The following is a 19,900-nucleotide window of genomic DNA, read 5'->3' as shown; positions in this document are numbered from 1 at the left end:
CTCTTGGCAAGTGTTAGCCTCTGAAAGATTTTGGCAGTTCAGACATGGGGAGCGACTTGCTTGATGCCACACAGCGGGCAGGGGCAGGGATGGAACCTTTCCCACTGCTCCGGAGTGGCTGCCTGCTTACTGCCAACATTTCTCAGAGAGCACTGTTTGAACAACGCAAGGGGTTGAGGAAAGACGCTGGTCAAATCCTTATGTCCTGTCAAGTTGAGGAATGAGGTAATGCTGCACAACGGGCAGGCTATGCCCCACACCGGGGTCTTCGTTATGCAACTGCTGCCTGTCCTTGGACTCGTCGTTCCCCCCTCACTCTGGCTCTGGGTATCGGTGTCTTCATTTATCCAGTGAGATGATTCTTTAATGTTCTTTTGAGGGTTAAAATTCCATTGTTCTATCATGGCCATGCACATCCTGGCTAGGCAGAAGAGCTCCTTGCTCCCTTTCCTGAGATGGAATGTACCTTCTACTCTGAAGCTTCTCCTAAACATGAATGTGAAAGTAACATCTCTTTCCTCCGAAACCCAGCAGGACCTGTCGTTTGTATCATACACTATTCATTCTGATTATCTCATCCTATTTAAAGAACATCACAGGGACAGGGAACTATTCCATCAGACTTAGAGACAGTGCTTCTGAATTTAGAAATCTTAAGAAACAGAAGAAATAAGAGTTCTGTCCTTCTGATCCCTTTCATAGTAGACATCAACGTTACAGTCACCATTTATCTAACGCTTACTACCTGACGAGTACTTTCCAGGTACTGTCTCCCACAATCCTTAAAATCATCTTTTGCGAGTGACTGTATACCCCACTTGTCAAATGAGGAAACTGAGGCTCAGAGAGCATTTTCCATGCTCACTTAGCTAGTAGTGACAGTTATGGGGCTTGAAAACAGGGCTATCTCAAATCCAAAATCAAGTAGGACTGACTGAGCTACGTTTGTCTGTGCTCTCAACCACTGCGCTATTCTCCAGGAGTAATAATTTGATCAATGCTTGCTTAATGATGAACCCACTGGTGAGGTTCCCTCCAAATGTGTGTCCCTTGTGAAAGAGGTCTAATGTCATCCTGTGTGGCTATGATGAGGGGACCACAGTGTATCTGAAAGTCGTGATCACAGAAACAGCCCATGTCTTTGGCTTTAGGGGGCCAACATTCTCAATTGCTCAACCAAACAACTGATCCCCAGATGAAGAAATGGTCAATGCTCCACGAAGCAGTATTCACTGCTGAGGGCTAATAATTGCAGTATTTACTGTTGAAGGCCAGTAACTCTCAGGGTGGCAGCTGGGGTTAGCAGGCTTGCCCTTCAGGACTGACTCAGAGATGCTTACTTCCCTGTGGGGAAGAACAGCAGGCGTCCTCAGTGGAAGAAGCCTGTGCTATGGTGCCCTTGAAGCCAGTCCAGCTTCCAGAAATTTTTTGTAGCAGAAGCTAGAAGGTATTGAGAGGCAAAGAGACAGCTTGTTTATTGCTGAGAGAGATTTCAAAATTATGTCAGGGTCCATTTTTGTTATGTCTCCCTAGGTGCCCTTTGCCAAAATGAAACGAGCATCAAGCAATTGTGCAAACCTCTTTTCTGCAGAGGCCATAAAAAATTCCTAATTTCTTTAGGAACACAAGGTTGCTGGAGGTACTGTACTTGTTGTTTTACAAAATAATTTAATATTAATGGCAAGATGGTAAATAAAAATTTAATGCCAGTCTTTGATTCCCACAACTGCCCATGGAACACAGTTTCCTTTCTTAGTTTATATTTTTCAACAGTTCAGAATCTTTCCAGAGTTTTCTCAGTAATCACTGTACTTGTGATACTAGGGCTATTAACTACATTTCCTTGAATCTGATTTTTATCAACTGCAAAGTACGCCATCAATTTGTTGACAGGTATTCATAAAGAAGAAAAACTAAATACGGTATATGTAAGTATTATACTAATTTCAGAAACTTTAAAAGGTGGATCTTTGTTTTCAAATTGAAAATCGGTCCACGTTTCTCCTGGAAGACTATGTTAGCAATGCGCCGCAAAGTGGGTTTGACTCCTAGGACAGATGTAACCACACGGTAGCATGTGTTAGTGGTGCTGTATTTCAAATGCTGGAATGGAATTGAGCAACCAAAGAGATGAAGTGCTTTGAAAACCACAAAGTGTGGCCTGTAAACTTTTTCTGTTGTTTACTAAGTTGTGTTTAGTGGTGACTTGGGTATTGACAGAATAAATACATCTTCAAAATCTAATTCCTTCACTAAATTTTTGCCTCATTGCTGGACAGGACATGGCCAGGTTCACTGGACCAGAGGGGACTCAGAGAGAAACTGAGTGTGCAGTGGAAGAGAACACGGCAGGCAGAACCAAGGGCACTGCTCCCAGGAATGTGCTTCACGGACGACTTCCTAGGTGTCTGTTCCATTTTCTCATCTACAAAATGAGGATTATACCTACTGCTGGGTCCCAAGACAGGCTACCACCAAATATCCTACCATGGCATATTGATTATTTTCAATTAAAGTTACTTGAGAAATGGCCCATGTAAGAAGAAAACCCTGACCTCTCCGTGCCCCTAAAAGCAGGAGATGAATCTCCCATGTAACAGGTGCCTTCCCTGCTCCTGAGGGCAGAGGCACAACCTTATCACAGGAGTTAAAAGAATCCGGATTAGAAATGCCTGTATCAACAAGCCTTGTGCCACCTTCACTGGTTTACTATGTAAGCCCAAACTTCGTTCAGGTTTATTTCTAAGGGATACACAAACTTTCCTTAGACTCCTTTCTAATGAGTACTAACTTTCTCTGTCCTGTCAATTTCTTCAGAAATGTATTGTCTGTCTGAAAAGTATAGAAATGTACCTCGGTCAATCATTTCTTTGAATCTCATTTTATGATCTGAGAATCATATTGTGATTGTGCCACGTATTAAATTGTCTTTTTCTATTACTGTAATCTTACATAAAATTTATTATTAGCCCAGACAGAAGTAAAGGAGAGTAAAAAGAAGGAATTCTCCCCACCCTCAAAAGTACCCTCTTGTATCTAGTGATTTTCGAGATAATTAAATGAAGTAGCACAAGAAGCACAATGACAAACTGTAAGTACTACACCAGGGCACAATATTATTAGTATAATGGGCCTGCCTGCTTGATTATTTACTAACTTTACTATTTAATTTCTTTTCTCTATTATCCTATATAAGAAGTATATCTTTTTAGATGAGTCATTTTTAGCACAGGAGTTGTATACAAAGTATTTTTAATTGTTCCTGATCCAGAAAATTGTTTTTTACACTTTTCTCTATAGACTTTTTTCATTTTTCCAAAATTAAATTTGTTAAAATGGTTTTTAATCACAGTGCAAGTGTCTGTAAATTTTAAATTCATAAGTAATTACTTATGGTAGAATAAATGATAGTAGGTTTATAACAAATTTCAGTCTTCCTTCCTGAAATTTGTTAGTGACATGGAAATGAGACTATGTGATTAACAAATTTCAGGAAGAAAGACTGAATAAACATTCTAAAACTATATGATTTCTAAGATGGATTAGATCTTGGAGATCACATCATAAATGAGACAGATTGACTTTTCTGATGTTACAAATATGGTGTTAAGTGTCAGAACTGAGACTTGAATCTTGAGTCTCCTGAATTTCAATCTACCAAACTGAATTAGAAAATTGTTATTATTTTTTTTACATGGGGACATATATCTGCAGGGGGCCATAAACAGTGCAAGCTTGGAAAATAACATTAGAGTTCTCTTTGTCTAACTGTGTCACTAGAATCTTGGGTCTCTGGTGACAAGGTCAATAAGAAAACTAGATGACATGGACTTGACTGCTCCCGGGAAAGAGCGGTTACTGTTCGGTTCAGACCATTCCTTCCTTCCCTTACTCCTTCTTTCTGACAGTATTAATTATTAGAAATGAACATGTGCTATTTATACGTAACGGGCTATTCTGTTTAAATGATGTATGAAGAATCAGACAAAGTAAGATGTGTTTGTGTGTGGCTTGTATGTGCATGGGTATGGTAGGTATAGTGAGGTATAGTGAGTATATGTGAGAGAGACACACATACTCACTGGTAATTTTCCTGCACAGCTGCTGTGCTGTTTTTTTGTTTAAATGATTAATTTTGAATTGAACCTTTTTATATAAGAGTTTTAACATTGCTCAAATATAACTTGGGTATATTTCTCTGGATTCTTCTTATATCAATATTGGCCCTATTTATGCATCTCTGCCTCTCTGTAGAGCCTCAGTCTGAGTTGGGTATTCGTTGCTTTTCTTTTATCTTTCTGCTGTTGTTTTATTCTCTACATCTTTTGAACAGAGAGGAGAAAAATTGTACGTGGGTTTTTGGATACTTCAATCTCTATTACTCTAATCCTTTTCACAATTGCACAGAGACATCACTTTTCCATTTCTTTGTTTTTTTAAGGGTTAGGTGATGTGTGTGTGTGTGTTTGTGTATACTTGCCACACTCTCATATGGTACTGGTAGGGTATGTAAGCTATAGCAGAATTTTTCTAGGGAACAACTTGGCAATATGTATTACCATTTTAAAAGTATATAATTTTTGACACAAATTAAATTTTAGGAAACAAATTATAAGTCAAAAGTGTACAAACACGCTGGTGATGGGACGCTTATTTCAGAGTAGTTTATAAAATGGAAAATCACTTAAAACTTTGCAAATATCTAACAACAGGTGCTTGTTAGATAAATTATGGTACAAAAATTCAATAAAATATTCAGATATACTACAAATGATGTATACTTAAATATACAAAAGGTAAGTGGACAAAAGTAGTATATATAATAGTAGAGCATAACTATGTAAAAGTAGGTCACTAACTCAATAAAAGGCAATGTTAATGATTATATCTGAGTGTGGGAATTTAGATGATTTTCATTGCCTTTTGTATATATATTTTTAAAAAATTATCATGAATTACTTTTATAATCAGAAAAATAGTAATAGAGCTAAAAAAGAGAAAAACTGGGAAAGGCACAGAATAATGGCAACTATTTACTGAATGTTCTTTGCTACCTTATAAGGCCCTTAACACAATTATCTCATGTAATCCTCTCAGTAGGTCCATGAGGCAGAGGTTGTTGTCTCATTGTGAAGTTGAGGAATTTTAAAGATAGTAAGGTTAACCATGTCTAACACTGCACAGCTCATAAAAGACCATGCCTGAATATGAGCCCAGTCGGTGTGATCCCCCCAGTGGATCTTCCTGCCTCTGAGGGCTGTCACACACATCTTAATGTTTTTACATGCTACAGGTTTAACAGCTCATTCAAACTTTTGAATACAAGTCATTATTTCATACTTTAAAGATGAACCTAAAAGAGAACTTGGGGGACAGAATAAAGACATACTCAACAAAGAAATGTATAAAAACAGAAGACATTAAGATTCACGTTTCAATGTAAATCACTGAGCAGTCTCTTTAACATGGCATCAGAGTCATTAACTCATTCAAGTCATGAACTGAAAAATTTAATGCACCCGAGAGGCAATTTTTCTTTAAAATATCATCATGATCTGAGAATTTTCCTGAAATTTCATGTAACTGTACCCAATCATTAGACCAAGCATGTAGCATATTTAAATTTTGCTTCTGAAAAATACGACATTCATCAACTGTTTTCATTATATATCCATACTCCAACTGTCAAACATGTTTTTTCCTAAATGATTAGCATTCTACCCAGAATTTGCCCAGTCAAATCAGTCTACTTTAATATCAAAAAGAGTTGCTAGAATTAAAAAGAAGAAACAGCAGCAACAACACAAATGAGATAGCCTGAGAGAAGAGACATAGTAGAGACTGGATGTTTAGGGGATTAGGACTAAAACAGTGACTAACAAAGTCTCAACATCTCTTCTCCTAGAATCTCCTTAGTACCATTTATCAAACTCTATTACTATAAGTAACATGATAAAGTTAAAAAACAAATTACAGTACCAAAACTAAGTAGCAATTTAATAGGTTCATCATACTTGTCCCATACCCCAAGGGCAATAACAATGAGGTTTCGAAGAACTGGGGTTAGAACAATAAAATTAAGTAAGAACAGGATACTTAGAAGATACGATATTTATAGCTCATCTGGCATCAAGTCCTCATAAGATACACACAAGAATTTAATATCATTCACTGCCTCATCAAAAAACAGAAATTTAAAAAATTCTGAAGTTGGACAAGTAGAGGATGATAAGGTGTAATGGTGACAATTATCATTATCAACATTATCATCGTCCTGCAATATGGAGGACAATACAAATGACAGTTTGCCAATTAAGAATTACAAACACAAGAATTCAGAAACTAAATGCAAAGTATTAGCCCAAAATAGGCTTTCTTTGGAAAAGTTCATTTGCGTCAAGAGTTTTGATATGGGACAATCTCAATTATTGTCTCTTATATATCAATACAACAGTGTTGGGCCTGCCAAGATAATACTTATTTGTAAAATAACAATAAAGCAACAAGGACTTGATGCAAACACAACATTCCTAGACATAAATTAATAATCTAGGACAGGAAGGAGGTTCCCAAATTCTGAGCCAACCAACAGAAAGAATGCACAATTTTCCACCAATTCCACTAACCAAAAGAAACACAACAAGAAAACTAAGGAATGCCAGAGTATGTAATGACATTCTATCTTCTCAATACAAATGAAAGGGAATTTCAACGTATGATTCCCTTGGTTTCTTTCTCTAGCACAACCATGATGACTGAATGCGACACGGAAGCTCATGTACATTATAGCTATATTTAAAAAACCAAAACAAAAAACAAAAACCTGTGAAAACCCCATTAAGGTCTCACAAAAACATTTAACTTATCCCCAGGTCTGTGAGTACAAGCCATAGGTTATCTGCAAAGACCCCATACATTATTTTAAAGGGAACAGCTAAACAAATTGGCTCAAACAAAAATACAAATAAACGGATTAAAAACTGGCTATCTAACCGTATACAGAGAGAAATCGTAATTGGTAGTCCGTCTAGTTGGGGAGAAGTTTCCAGTTGGGTCCCACAAGGATCGATATTGGGTCCCATTTTGTTTAATATCTTTATAAAAAATCTGGAAGACAAAGTAGAGAATGTGCTAATTAAGTCGACTGATGCCACTAGAGCAGGATTGGTGGTTAAAGTAAACTGGATATAGATAAATGCTATTGGTCTTTAGAAAGATTGATGATCACAGATAATTGGACTTTTAATTAGTTGTATCTTTTAAATGTATTATTTAAAAAACCCTCATTCCAAGCACTAGAAATAAATAGACTTATAAGACTGTAGTGGCTTTGCATAACCAAAGGTTAGGCACATTGGACACAATGCAGACACAATACTCATAAATGCAGCATGAAGAATGCCCTCAGATGGAGATCTTTTTGGTGCAGCATTTTTGGAGAAACTGGTGGTGTGGGTCTCTCAATATTAAAGATATTAGAGAAATTTCATTTATGCAAGAACCAATGTGGTTGAAAGGCAAAAGTAATTGTCAAGTGTGTATATATTTAGATACTGGCAGAAAGAAAACAACATAAAGCTTAAATTAAAAAAAGAAAGAAAACAGAGCTGAAAACTTGAAGAGATGAGCAAGAATACTGGGTGAAATGATCAAAAAGCAAATTTCACAAGGAAACACACACATACATACATACAAATAGAAGAATGCAAGGGATAATAGGAAAGACTCCCCTAACACTAGAATAGAGGTTATATATTTTTTGAACTACTCTAGAAGACACTTGGGGGAAAAAAAGTTCTGTAGAACTCTTATTGGTTTGAGGTTTATTTAAAAAATCTTAGTATTTTACAACTTAATTTATCACATGAAGACAACTGTGAAAGTGACACTGCTTGTTAGCCAGGAACTCTCACGCGTAGACAGGTAGGTGTTTCAGATGAAGTGAATATATACACTAATGTAGAATCAGCTATTTTATATTATTTTTTCATTGCTAGTATAGTGGATTGCATACTGGATAAGGATCGGAAAACCCAGCTCGAATCTCAGAAATTCTGATTATTTTGCTATGCAACCTTGGATATTTCACTTTTCTTAAGAGTCTTAGTTTTTGCATCAGGTAAATGGCAGGATAAAAATTGTTTAAAAAGTGGTGGATGCTCTTGTTAAAAACTTACAGGAAAATAATACAGAGAAGACATCAGAAAAATATGAAAGTATGCTGTGGAAGCAACATGGGCTCCTGCCTGGCTAGCCTTCCCCTTTTCATCCCTCCCTGACCTCGAGACAGATCACAGTATAAAAATCACTTTAGATGATGTGACTTGCTGCTTCCATTTCTAGGAAACCATCAAAAGGAAGATGAAAAGGTCAATCTTTATTCTACTGACTGATTTTTCCAGAGCAGCCAACAATACTTAGTTGATTATATGTGCTCAATCTTTGGGGGGGAAAAATTAGAATTACAATTGAAAAGGGACATTTTTGAAAAAAATAAAATAAAGTGGCATTATTCATGATGCTGACACAAAAGAGAGCACCGTGCAATCAATCAGAGCCCAATGTGGGTCTCCCCTAAACTTTCATGCTGGGTTAAAAAAAGAAACCATGGGAGTCTGAAATGTTAGATGGTCACCTTTTTGTTTTAATCTAATCAAGAGAGCTGTAAGTGTTTTGGTCTAGAAAATAATTAGTAAAGTTTGAAGTAATTCATTTGCTATAAATTTTACAGCTAATACCTCTTGATAAATGATTTTCCTGCTTTGACTTTAAAACTTCCGACCTGAAACACTCCTCTGTAGATAATTCTTTCTCTCTTAGAGGTGGGGGTGCATCCTATATGCTATACACGTAAAATGCACGAGCAAGCATTGCCAATAGGTCTAGAGACCGCAAATTTTACTTTATAAAGTAATAATGTCTACTGTTTATAATAATTTAACATTTTATTAATGTTTACCACTTACCGAGTGCTTATCATGTACTGGGGACTATGTTACTCTTTATACATTATCACAAATAATCTTCACAAAAATTTATGAGAGAGGAATTAACCCTATTTGACAGATGAGGAAACTGAAGGTCAGCGAGGCTAATTTTTTTTTTTTTTTTTTTTGCCTAAAGTCACAAAACTATTAAGTGGAGGGTAAAACGTCTACCTGATTGACTCCAAAGTATTTCTTCAGTAACACTGTGCCAAGTCATAACTCCTGATGTCTTGAGGATACGCTTGCTGATCAAAGACAGTGGAGAAACCACTTGTCTTATAGAATTTTAAGAATAGGACATTGTTTCTAGACCTCAGTTTCTCATGTTTGAAACTAGGGAACTGGACTGGAGCAGGGTTTCTTTAGTTCACTGATAATGACATTCCAGGATGGGTAACTCTCTGCTAGGGGTGGCTGTCTAATGCACTGTAGGACGTGCAGCAGCATCCCTGGCCTCTACTCAACGGATACCAACCAGTAGCAATCCCCTCTCCCAAGTCTGACAACCCGAAATGTCTACAGACATTGTCATAGATCCTCTGGGGGAAAATTTGCCTGTGTTTTAAGGACCACTGTACTAGAAAAACTTTAGGTATCTTTTCTGTTCTCTCATATTCTATGCTCTGAATTGTGGGTCCAACTTCAGCCAAGAGGGTGAACTTTTTCATCATTATGGGGTACCTACTTCATGGACCATTCTCTATCTCCATCTCAGTATGCTGAAATTAAAACTATCTGAAGTTCTCCAGGTTCAGTTTCCTATAATATTGCTACTCTCTGGGTCTTAAATTTATCATTTAAATGCAAATTGATATGAAAAACTAGGGTAGATTAAAATGTAAAAAGATGGAATATTAAGTCAGCTTTGCATTAGGCAACTGACTCAGACTCATTTCAAATCACGGCCCTATGCGATAGCTTTATTTATTCATTTTCTTTTCTTTACTAAGGCTACTGTGTCAGGACAATCATAAAATGGGTTTAAGTAGCGTTCTCTCACTTGACAGCCTGGGAGAGCCGTGATGCTACTTTGGAATCTATTGAGAGTTTTCAGCAACTGAAACCTCAGGCATTGCAAAGAAATTGACAATTTCCTAGAACTGTGGTTCATTGGGTTTCAAGGGCCATACTTAAAATTTGCGTGATTACAAATAACATCTCCCAGGAAAGGAGTGCCTTTGACTACAGAATAGTACAAAATTGAATATCAGACCTACAGATCTGTGAAAGACATTAGTGAGTCAGAAACTTTCACTGGATTTAATCCAAATAAGACTCAGTGGCAGACTTTATTTATGGTATTCTATCCTTGGAATTAAATTAAATTAATTAAATAAAATTAAATTGACATTAGAAATATTAAAATGTCAATTACAGATTGATTGGTATGCTTAAAATGTCAATTTAATAATTATTGACATAATTCTAGATAGTTTAAAAGTATTACTATTTCCTAGTTCCATCACTATGTCCCTAGATATACCCCATGACAATCTAATCAGAGTTTCTGGGGAAGAAACTCAGGCTTCAGTATTTTTTAATTCTCTTCCAGTCATTAGATTGGGCACCCAAAGTAGAGAACTATTTCCTTTAAGAATGAACCAGGTTAACAACTGTGTGAGAATCGTTTCTTGACTATGCCTGACCTAAGCAAGAGAGTAGCCTCCTATAGGTAGGTGCTTTGGTGCTTTCAAGCGGTACCTGTGGAAGGTATTAAGTAATTATCTGTCACTTAAAGAGAAAATTGTTCTCTTCTCTCCATCCATATCACTTTCTATACTGATGATTTCAAGAAAGTCTCAGTGTTACTCGTGGGTCTTTAATACATCTTTGTACTTGCTTATCTGCCTTTTAAATCAAAGAGAATGCAGAGCTCAGGCCCAGAGCCTTCTAGTATAACCTAGAATTTAATAACATCATTTCATTTTTATTTGTTTAAACTTAAGATTATCTTTTAGCAAGTAATAACAATTTATGATATAAAATTTCCTTCTTAATAAAATTAAATAAAATGAGTAAATTTAAATAAATATAAATAACTTGACACATTTTACTCATATATGGGAAAAGTCAGATGATGACGACTTGGGCAACCCTACCATTACGGTTAAGGGTGTCCAAATGCTGTGCCATGAGTTTGGGCTATAACTGTGCCTCCATCATGAAATAGCTTTGTGATTGGGGAAAAATGCCCATTGTCTTCCCTGGGCCTTGGTTTCCTCATTTGTTAATCCAGGCCTTTAACCTATATTGCTGGCATTCTTCCATGAGTTTGAGGAGAAAAGGGAGCTTGCCCTCTGGGTTTACCTTGTTGACATCAAGGCGCATCTTCTCGCTGTTGGCACTGGCAGCCTTCTCAGCTGCTTTCTTTTGGCGCTGAGGTCCCCTCCCAAAGAAGATGTAGTTGACCAATGCATATTCCAGAAGGGCCATGAAAACAAAGACAAAGCACCCCATCAGGTACATGTCAATGGCCTTCACATAGGGGATTTTAGGGAGCGTCTCCCGGAGGTGGGTGTTGATGGTGGTCATTGTCAGGACAGTTGTAATTCCTGAAAGAAAAAAATGAGAGTTCGAGTACTAATGTTCTCATTTCCTTGCTGCTCTCATTGTACTCTTTTCCTCATTCATGTGTGCTATAAAATATATACTGGGCACTTATTACATATCAGCTCTGTAACAGGCCCTGGAGATATGAATAAATCTTTAATTTTCAATAAACGTTGGTCATTTTAGAACCTTCTTTAATTACATTTTAATATTTATATTTATCTGGTGGGGAGGCTAGAAATGTGAACTAAATGCTATGTTAGACATGCACGTAGGGTGAAAGTTGAGCATTTGGAGAAAACCCTAGTTTAGCAGAGATGAGATCAAGAAATGGACACTGGAGTTGAGTCCTGAGGAATGAGTAGGCGTCACCTAGGTAACCAAGGATGGCAGGTCAAAAGCGATGGTAGATGTAAGAGCACTAGGTGGTAGGTTTTTGTATAAAGGAGGCTTTGTGGGGTGAAAGTATACAGCTCATCAAAAGAATCTCAACAAAGTCAATGTGGGTGCAGCAGAGGATATGATGGGAAGAATGGCGAGAATGAAAATTAAGTAAGGGCTACATAATAGAGCGTCCTATATACAGAGTTCAATGGGAATATTTTTTCTTTACACCTGGTATTCCTAGGTGGTCTCCCATCCAAATACCAACCAAGCCCGACCTTGCTTAGCTTCTGAGATCAGACGAGATTGGGCACATTCAGGGTGGCATGGCTGTAGACCCAATGGGAATTTTAAACTTAAAGTTGTAGGCAATGTGGGGCCATTGACCAGATTTAAGAAGAACGATATAGAGACAAATTATGTTTAGGATAATTGCTTTGGTAGCAGTGTGGGGGAAAGAGGAAAAGCATACAAGAAGGGCATAAAGAATATTAGTTAAACGTTTTTCAGAATAATCTAAGTAAGTGATGGAAGGAAAATAATTTAAAATAATCACAATAGTACTACAGTCAGTGAATGCATTATAAAGATAATATGGGCAAATGAGTAAAAAAATGGAAACTGGAGGTGGAGGGTAACAGAGAAGCAGGAATCTAGCCCTTATGCTTCTACTGGGTACCTAGGCATGTAATACCCAGATAAATAATACAGAAGTATGACAAGAATGCTAATGGGAAATGTCACACTAGGTGATGGCATTTATAGCTATAATTATTCATCTGACTGAGTAAGCATCTCTAACAGTGGGGAGTAGTTTCCCTGAAAGGTATAACTGATGGGATGTAGACAGAGATACCCTGGAAAAAGCACTGGAGGTCCAGAGTCCTGAACATGGTAAGGTCCGGCTTTGTGAAAACAGACAGAGCTTAGAAGCCAACATCACACTGATGGGAAGTTGTGCGGTCGACCCTGAACTGGAACCTCTCTGACTCAGGAACCTGTGTCCTTCAACATTAGCCTAACAATATGGCCCAGAAATTAAGTTTCATTGCTATGGGTTTTTTTTTGAACATACGTTTTTTGATTTAATTTTATCTTTACAATAACATCATAATTTTTGTCTTGCTTTATAGACGTTCATAAAATAGCTACAGAAAAAATAAATTTGAGCATCTGATTCTGTGTGTGGACAGAAAAACCTTGGTATTGTTTTAGACCTAGGTGTCTTATAGTTCTCATATCTTTTTCATAATAATCTCTTAAAAACATTTTCCAATTTCATTTTTCTCTTTATTTTATCATCTACAGATTATTCTGTATGACACAGATACCATAAAACTGACAATGCTGATTTTACTATTTATCTAAATCTCATTTTAAGGTATTACTGACCTAGTAATAAACTGTTCACATAAAAAATTAATTTCTTTTAAAAAGTAAATAAATTATTATTTCTGTAACAGACATAAAATAGATATGATTTTCCCTTGGGAATTATATGATATTTATAAATTTCATTCATTCCTTTATTCAGCAAATATTTACTGAACACCATTCACTATGTAAGACACTACAGATATAATGGAAGCAGAATTAGATATGGAACTTTCTCAATGGATTTTTCAGTACCATGAGGAAAAGTGACATCACAGACCAAATAAATATAAATTATGATTGCTGTCAGTCTACAAAGGGAATTCTATAGCATATTATAAGAGATTAAATCATGGGGACTTGATTCAGTCCAGAAGGTCACTGCGTCTCCCTTCCATTCTTGAGTCACCCAATCTAAGCTTAACATAGCAGCCAAAGTGATCCCTTAAACACTGAAACCAAATCATGTTATTTCTTTGCTGAGGGCCTCTCTAATTTCACTCAGAATAAGGGTGAAGCCTTTATAATGGCCCCCAAAGCACTTTATAATCTTTTTGTCTGCTCTCGCCCACATTATCTTTACCCTTGGACTCTCTTTGCAATTGCCTCACTAGTCACTTCGATGACATGGCTGGCACATTTCTACCTCATGGTTTGGAATATGCTCATCTAGATTTCCATGTGGCTTTTCAATCTCTTCACATCTTTGCTCCATTGACAATTTCTAAATAAGTTTTACCCTGATTGTTCCAAACTGCACCTTTGGCATAATCCTCCCCACTTACTTTTCTTATTTCCCTCTATACACTTCCCATGTCATATTATTTGCATGGCTATTCAATTTATTGCCTATCTTTTACTGCTAGAACATAACTTTTAAAAAAGCATTGCTTTATCTCCAGTTTCTAGTATAGTTGGCATGGCACATAGTAGGTGTTCAACAAATATGTGCTGAATGAATAAATAAATGACTTCTCCAAGGAAGTAGAAGAGTTAATTAAACACTTTAAAGAGATTAGTTAGTATTCAAAATAATAAAGATTGTATACAAGGTCATATCTGGGGTAAGTAATATAAAAATGTTTATGAAATAGTTATTCTCTTCCTCTGGTGTTATAACAACAACAAAAAATCAAGCGTAAAATAAGTGATGACACAGATGGTTTTTCAACATTTTTACTTGGTCTTCTCCTGCTCTCTGCAAGGCTACTCCGAAGTGTTAATAAGATTTTAGAATTCTTTCAGCTTAGCTATTAGTTACATACTACAATTCTTTGTTTTTTGCTCTAAAAAAAAAAAGGTGGAAGGGAGCTCTTCCTAGGTAAGGAAACACAGATACAAATTTAATAATTATAAAGCAATATTACATGAACTATGCTTCAATAAAAATATCACTCTGATGAGACTAATTTCATTACCAACAGCTATAGAGTTAACTAATTTTGACATGAAAGAGCTTTAATATGTGTTTAATTGATTTAATGCTGAATCAGATCACCCAAAGTCTCAGAGTCAAATCCTTGTAACATGTGCAGTCTGATCTTGTCATGCATCACAAATTCCAGGGTAAGGAGAGCGTGTCTGTGTATGGACAGACACACACACACACACACACACACACACACACACACACGCGCGCACGCGCGCACACACACACTCAAATTCTATCAGCGGTTAGAAAACGACCTACCTAATGCCACTCTTGCAGCAGAAGCATCATAATTAATCCAGAAGGAGACCCAAGAGAGGATAGTGATCAGGATGGAAGGCATGTACGTTTGCAGGATAAAGTAACCGATGTTTCTCTTCAGCTTAAAGCTGAGGGACAACCTGGGATAGGAACCTAGAAAAGCAATTTTAGACCATTATCATTTATCAATCAATACTTGCAGGATACTTTCCTTTAAATGCCCATAAACAGTTTGCATATATTCCTAAATTAAATTTTACCTCCTGATGAAGAGCACTTTTGCCTGCAAAAGAAGTATGAGGACACTGGGTTTTTAATTAGCAGGAGAGTGCTGAATATATCTCTTACTCATCAATAATTAAAAGAATTCCTGGTTTTCTCTGCTCAGCCTTGTATAGTGCATCAAAGATACTCATTCTCTACAACTGCAATAAAAAGACAATTTGGGACAGTCCCTTTGTCTGCCCCCCACCCCCAAGTCCATCGATAAGGGTTTTTTTTTGGGTGGGGGGTGTATAAGAGTAAGTTTGTACACTCTGGTGATAGTAAAAGTTATCTCTTCACAAAGGCTCAGGATGATCTTAAGTCTGGAATCAAGGGCTATACTTCAGGTAATGCAGCAACTTCCTAAAATGTTGTGAAGGTTTCGATATGTACACATTATTTTTTTTTTTCTATAATTACTGCATCTCTCAAAGTTCTAAAGAAACTCTTGACCCACTCAAAGGTGGAGAATCACTGCTTCTGAATAGAATTTGTGGGAAACATTGCTAAAGGATCACATTACTGAAGCTGGGTCCTTTGACTGTGGTGATCTGAGGATTTATACTTTAGACAAGCTATGTAACTTCTAGAACACAACCTTAGAACATAAATGATTTACCTTGATAAATTGTGTGTATTTGGGGGCATGGTATCTAACTAATTGAAAGAAAGCCTTATCTAGCCCTCTTGGGCTAAACCAAGTGTCTTAAAATGAAAGTAATGGTATTTTAAGTAGGAACTCATTTCTATAGTCTCAGGCATTCAGAGGACCTCACGATTAGGAACATTTTGTTATTATTGTTCTTTTTTAAAAGCTAGAGGCTACACTATATCCTTACTAAGTCATACAACAGTCGCCTAAAGTAGTTTTCAGGGACAGAAAATGCCTAAATCCTTAGTAGAGGAACAATTCAAAACCTATAGTTACAGTACTAGCTATTTCTGTGTGGGGACTTCATTTCAATAAGAAAAACAAAAAGATGGATATGGCCGTGGGTCTATTATTTTTCCCTTAATGAGTATGTAGCAAATTATTACTTTCCTGGGCTTTTTTTGTTGTTGTTAAAAATTTGTGCTGATGAAACCTAGACAACCTAAAACCTCAATGCTAGAAGAGTAAGGATGGTGAAGCCATCAAGATTAATCCCACCTCTGAAAGGATATCTACCTCCCAAACAGGAAGTAACAGGAGGTAACATAAAGAAATTCTCATCCTTTGAAAGAAATGTGAAATTCTCCTATCCTATTCTCTTTAGAAAATTTCACTGTGATCAGACTTGAGTGAAGTGGGACTTGGCTATCCCCAGTACCTCTGAAAGCATTATGATCAATTCTGTGAGATGAATAACGTTGGGGGAACAACTCTGACCTAGGTCTTGATTTCTCTTTCTGTATCCCGTTTCCATAGTTATTCCCTTCCCTGGCAAATGAGAGACACACAGAGCAAATCCTCTCAGCTTTGCTGAGGGTGCCTTCTGGAAAACAACTGAATGGGTTGCAAAGGAGAAATGGGGAACTGAAGGATTTCAGCAGATCTATGTCTTCTAGAATCACCATCTTTCCCTGGGATCCAATACTGAACTAAGTGAACCCTTTTTACAAAAGATGATGGAGACTCCTTTAGCCCTCTTCTCTGATACAAACCTGTGGAAAAAACAACCTTCTTGGTGATAAGTTTGTAATCTACGATAGAGAACTGTGGAAGTTCAATCTTTGTCACTCCTGTTACTGCGTTATCATCGCCACGCCAGTAAAACTCAATGTCATCAGTTGTGTATCCATCTGTAAAAGGAAACATACACACACACACACACACACACAAAACAAAAAGCGAACATACAAAACAAAACAAAGAATAAGGTTTAGAAGATGAACTATGTAAACGATAGCAGCTACAGCTAAAGGCTATTATATGTTAGGTACCATGCTAAGCACCTCAATTATATTGTCACATTTAATCCTTACAATAATCTCATCAGGTAAGTTGAGTTTTGAACCTAAGTTTATCTGATTATGTGTCATTCTCTCAAATATTACCATATTACCACATAACCCTGGATGGCACTATAAGAGACAAGAGAAAAATCATTTACGTTATCACTACAGCACTGAATGCTATCAAACAATATATTTGAGTTTCAAGTCAGAAGTAGTTATGAAGTGAGTCATCAATTTTTAATACTTATAGATAGGATCTTCAAATTTGATTTTGTACCATATTTAAATTCCAACCCCCTCTCAAAACTTCAAAACAACATTAATTCCTATAGTTTTAAGGACTAAATATGAATGTGTATTGTACACTACAAATGCACAGTACATTTAGAACTTATGCTTTCATTCATTCAACAATTATTTACTGAGCATCTACTATGCTCATCAGTGCACAGTTTTGCTGGTGATAGGAATCTGTATAATAAAGACATGTTCTCTGTTATAATGATACATTCGATCCATGGGACAGAGTAGAGTAAGTACATGTAAGCACACATATAATTGTAGTGGACAAGTACATATTATTTGTAAACAGTGGCGTATAGAGAAGCATGCAATGAAAACCGGTGAATATTAATATATAAGCTAACTCATCCAAAGCCCTTCCCCACACCACCAAAAGCATACACTGCCTTTGTATATCCCATTTATCTTTTCAAAGAACTTCTGCATCTGGACAATTGAATTTTTACAAGTATAGAAGATAGTCAGGACAGATACTGCTCACTCAATTTCAAAAGCAACAACACAAATTATAAATACTACTTCAGCTCTTTGCTTTTCAACATGTATCTACTCAGTGCAACACTGAGGACTTGAATGTCAATCCTTTGACCCTTATCTTAGCTCTTACGATTTTCAGTAAACCACTTTTCCTCCAAAGAGCAGAATCTCCAAACAAAGTGAAAACAAATTATTTTTCAAAGAACTACAATGACCTCAACTTAAGAATTTACATAACTAAAGCAGAGTTCAGACAATGTCTTAACTTTTCTAGAAATCTGCAGTCCTCTTCATTTATAGGAGCAACCATTTTTATCGGAGGCAGAAATATAGTATTTTGGAAGAGTCATTGAGACTTGAACTTCTGTTTTTGCAACTATTGGCTTGTGGGATAATAGCCAATGATTTTAAAAAGGGTTGTTTAGTTGCAAATATCATAATTATATTGTAATCAAAATTGTAGAGTTTTAATATATTATAAACCACCAATATTTTTATTAGCATGATCTCATTTAGAGCCCTTTGTTTTTAAGATAATGTCCTTCTGCATGTAACACTTTAATTTTATGGGAACGTCCAGGTATTAAGTAAATGGCATAGTAAGTAGATTCTCAGAAAAGAGCTTCTCACACCCCATTGATTTACCTCATTATATTCTTTACCTAATCCTTGAACTGAGATGTCTGTCCCAAAGATAACTGCTCTTTTTCTATGATTACAATTTTCCCAGTGTGGCTATGGGAACCCTCACAGGCCAGAACTCCACCTCAAATATAATCCTGTTTCTTATTTGTTATTTGTACACATTTCCTGGGTATATAATTGTTTAAAGTCAATGACAATCCCAGCTTTGATAAAATAGTTTAAAATAACAAAGGAAAGCGATTTGCTCCTATAATCAACTTAGATAGTTAGATTTGCATAGTAAAATTGATTCTGTGGTATACGAACATGAACAAAGGTGTTTCTAAAACAAAAACGCAATAGTTTTTTAGGAAAGCATTTGTCAAATGCTGCCATCTTCAAAAGAAGAGGATGAGAGAAAAGTTAACTCTCACCCTCCAACAGAATATTAAATCTCAACTAGTGAAGAGTGAGTTTCTGGTATTCTAACTTCCTTGCTTCAGGATTTACCTTCTTTGTCCATCACTACAAATCTTATAACAGAAGCTCTCTGTAGGTGGAGACAGGGGAATAGTTATGGCATTTCAATACAGTGGTACAGGATATGTCTAATAGTTCTTTAATAGGTAGAAATACTATTATGAAACACAGATTTTTGTCAAAAATGCCAGATATTTGACAAAGTGCTTGCTGGACAATACCTGGCAGAGAACAGGCACTTGGGATATATTGTTGACTAAAATAATTATTTAATGCATGTGGATTTGGGCAATGGTTGTTTATCCAGATGCTTGGCATTGCAAAGGTATTCATCATGTTTATAACTGTCTCTTGTTCCAATCACAGTACCTGGCACATAGTTGGCATTAAATAAATATTTTCTGAGTGAATAAAAGTCACACAATGATAACAGTCTTTAAGAAAAATTCAAAGGATTTTCATTATTTAGTTCTCCTTATGCAATAATTGGGCAAGTTATCTACCTCTTCTCTCTTCTTCATTTTCTCATCTATAAATTGGGAGGATGATGATGATGATGAATAGTGGTGATGATGATGATAACTACTTCACAGAGTTGTTATGCAGAAAAAATTACCTGTACCAAAACCTGTACCAAAAAATGTAAAATATTTTCAACAGTACCTGGCAAATGCTTAAAAGGGTTAGCTAACACCTTTTTAAATAAGAATTCTTGAAAAAGAATAAAAACCTTAGGTTCAATTATATGCTACTGTTGCTATTTCATGAACACAAAGAAGAACTTGAAAAATGAGAAACTTAGCTACTCAACGCTTGTAGAATAGTCCAA

The 19,900-nt window shown here is 36.3% G+C and overlaps 1 protein-coding gene across 4 annotated transcripts in view; it reads right to left on the bottom strand.

Moving 5' to 3' along the window:
- Positions 1–19,900, bottom strand: part of GABRB2 (gamma-aminobutyric acid type A receptor subunit beta2) — a 254,555-nt gene that overhangs the window by 23,330 nt on the left and 211,325 nt on the right. For 2 of the 4 annotated variants that reach the window (XM_036224278.1, XM_036224279.1), the window contains 4 exons: positions 16,894–17,031; positions 14,986–15,138; positions 11,295–11,539; positions 6,994–7,107 (listed from right to left, as the gene is read on the bottom strand). In XM_036224278.1, coding sequence (XP_036080171.1) covers positions 6,994–7,107; positions 11,295–11,539; positions 14,986–15,138; positions 16,894–17,031 — 650 coding nt within the window. The remainder of the gene's footprint in view (positions 1–6,993; positions 7,108–11,294; positions 11,540–14,985; positions 15,139–16,893; positions 17,032–19,900) is intronic. The other 2 variants (XM_036224280.1, XM_036224281.1) reach the window with 1 other exon arrangement.

Source organism: Rousettus aegyptiacus, unplaced genomic scaffold (assembly GCF_014176215.1).
Source record: "Rousettus aegyptiacus isolate mRouAeg1 unplaced genomic scaffold, mRouAeg1.p scaffold_m13_p_7, whole genome shotgun sequence".
Classification (NCBI taxonomy): Eukaryota; Metazoa; Chordata; class Mammalia; order Chiroptera; family Pteropodidae; genus Rousettus; species Rousettus aegyptiacus.
The sequence above is the reverse complement of the archived record's forward strand: the minus strand, read 5'-3'. Positions and strand labels throughout refer to the sequence as shown.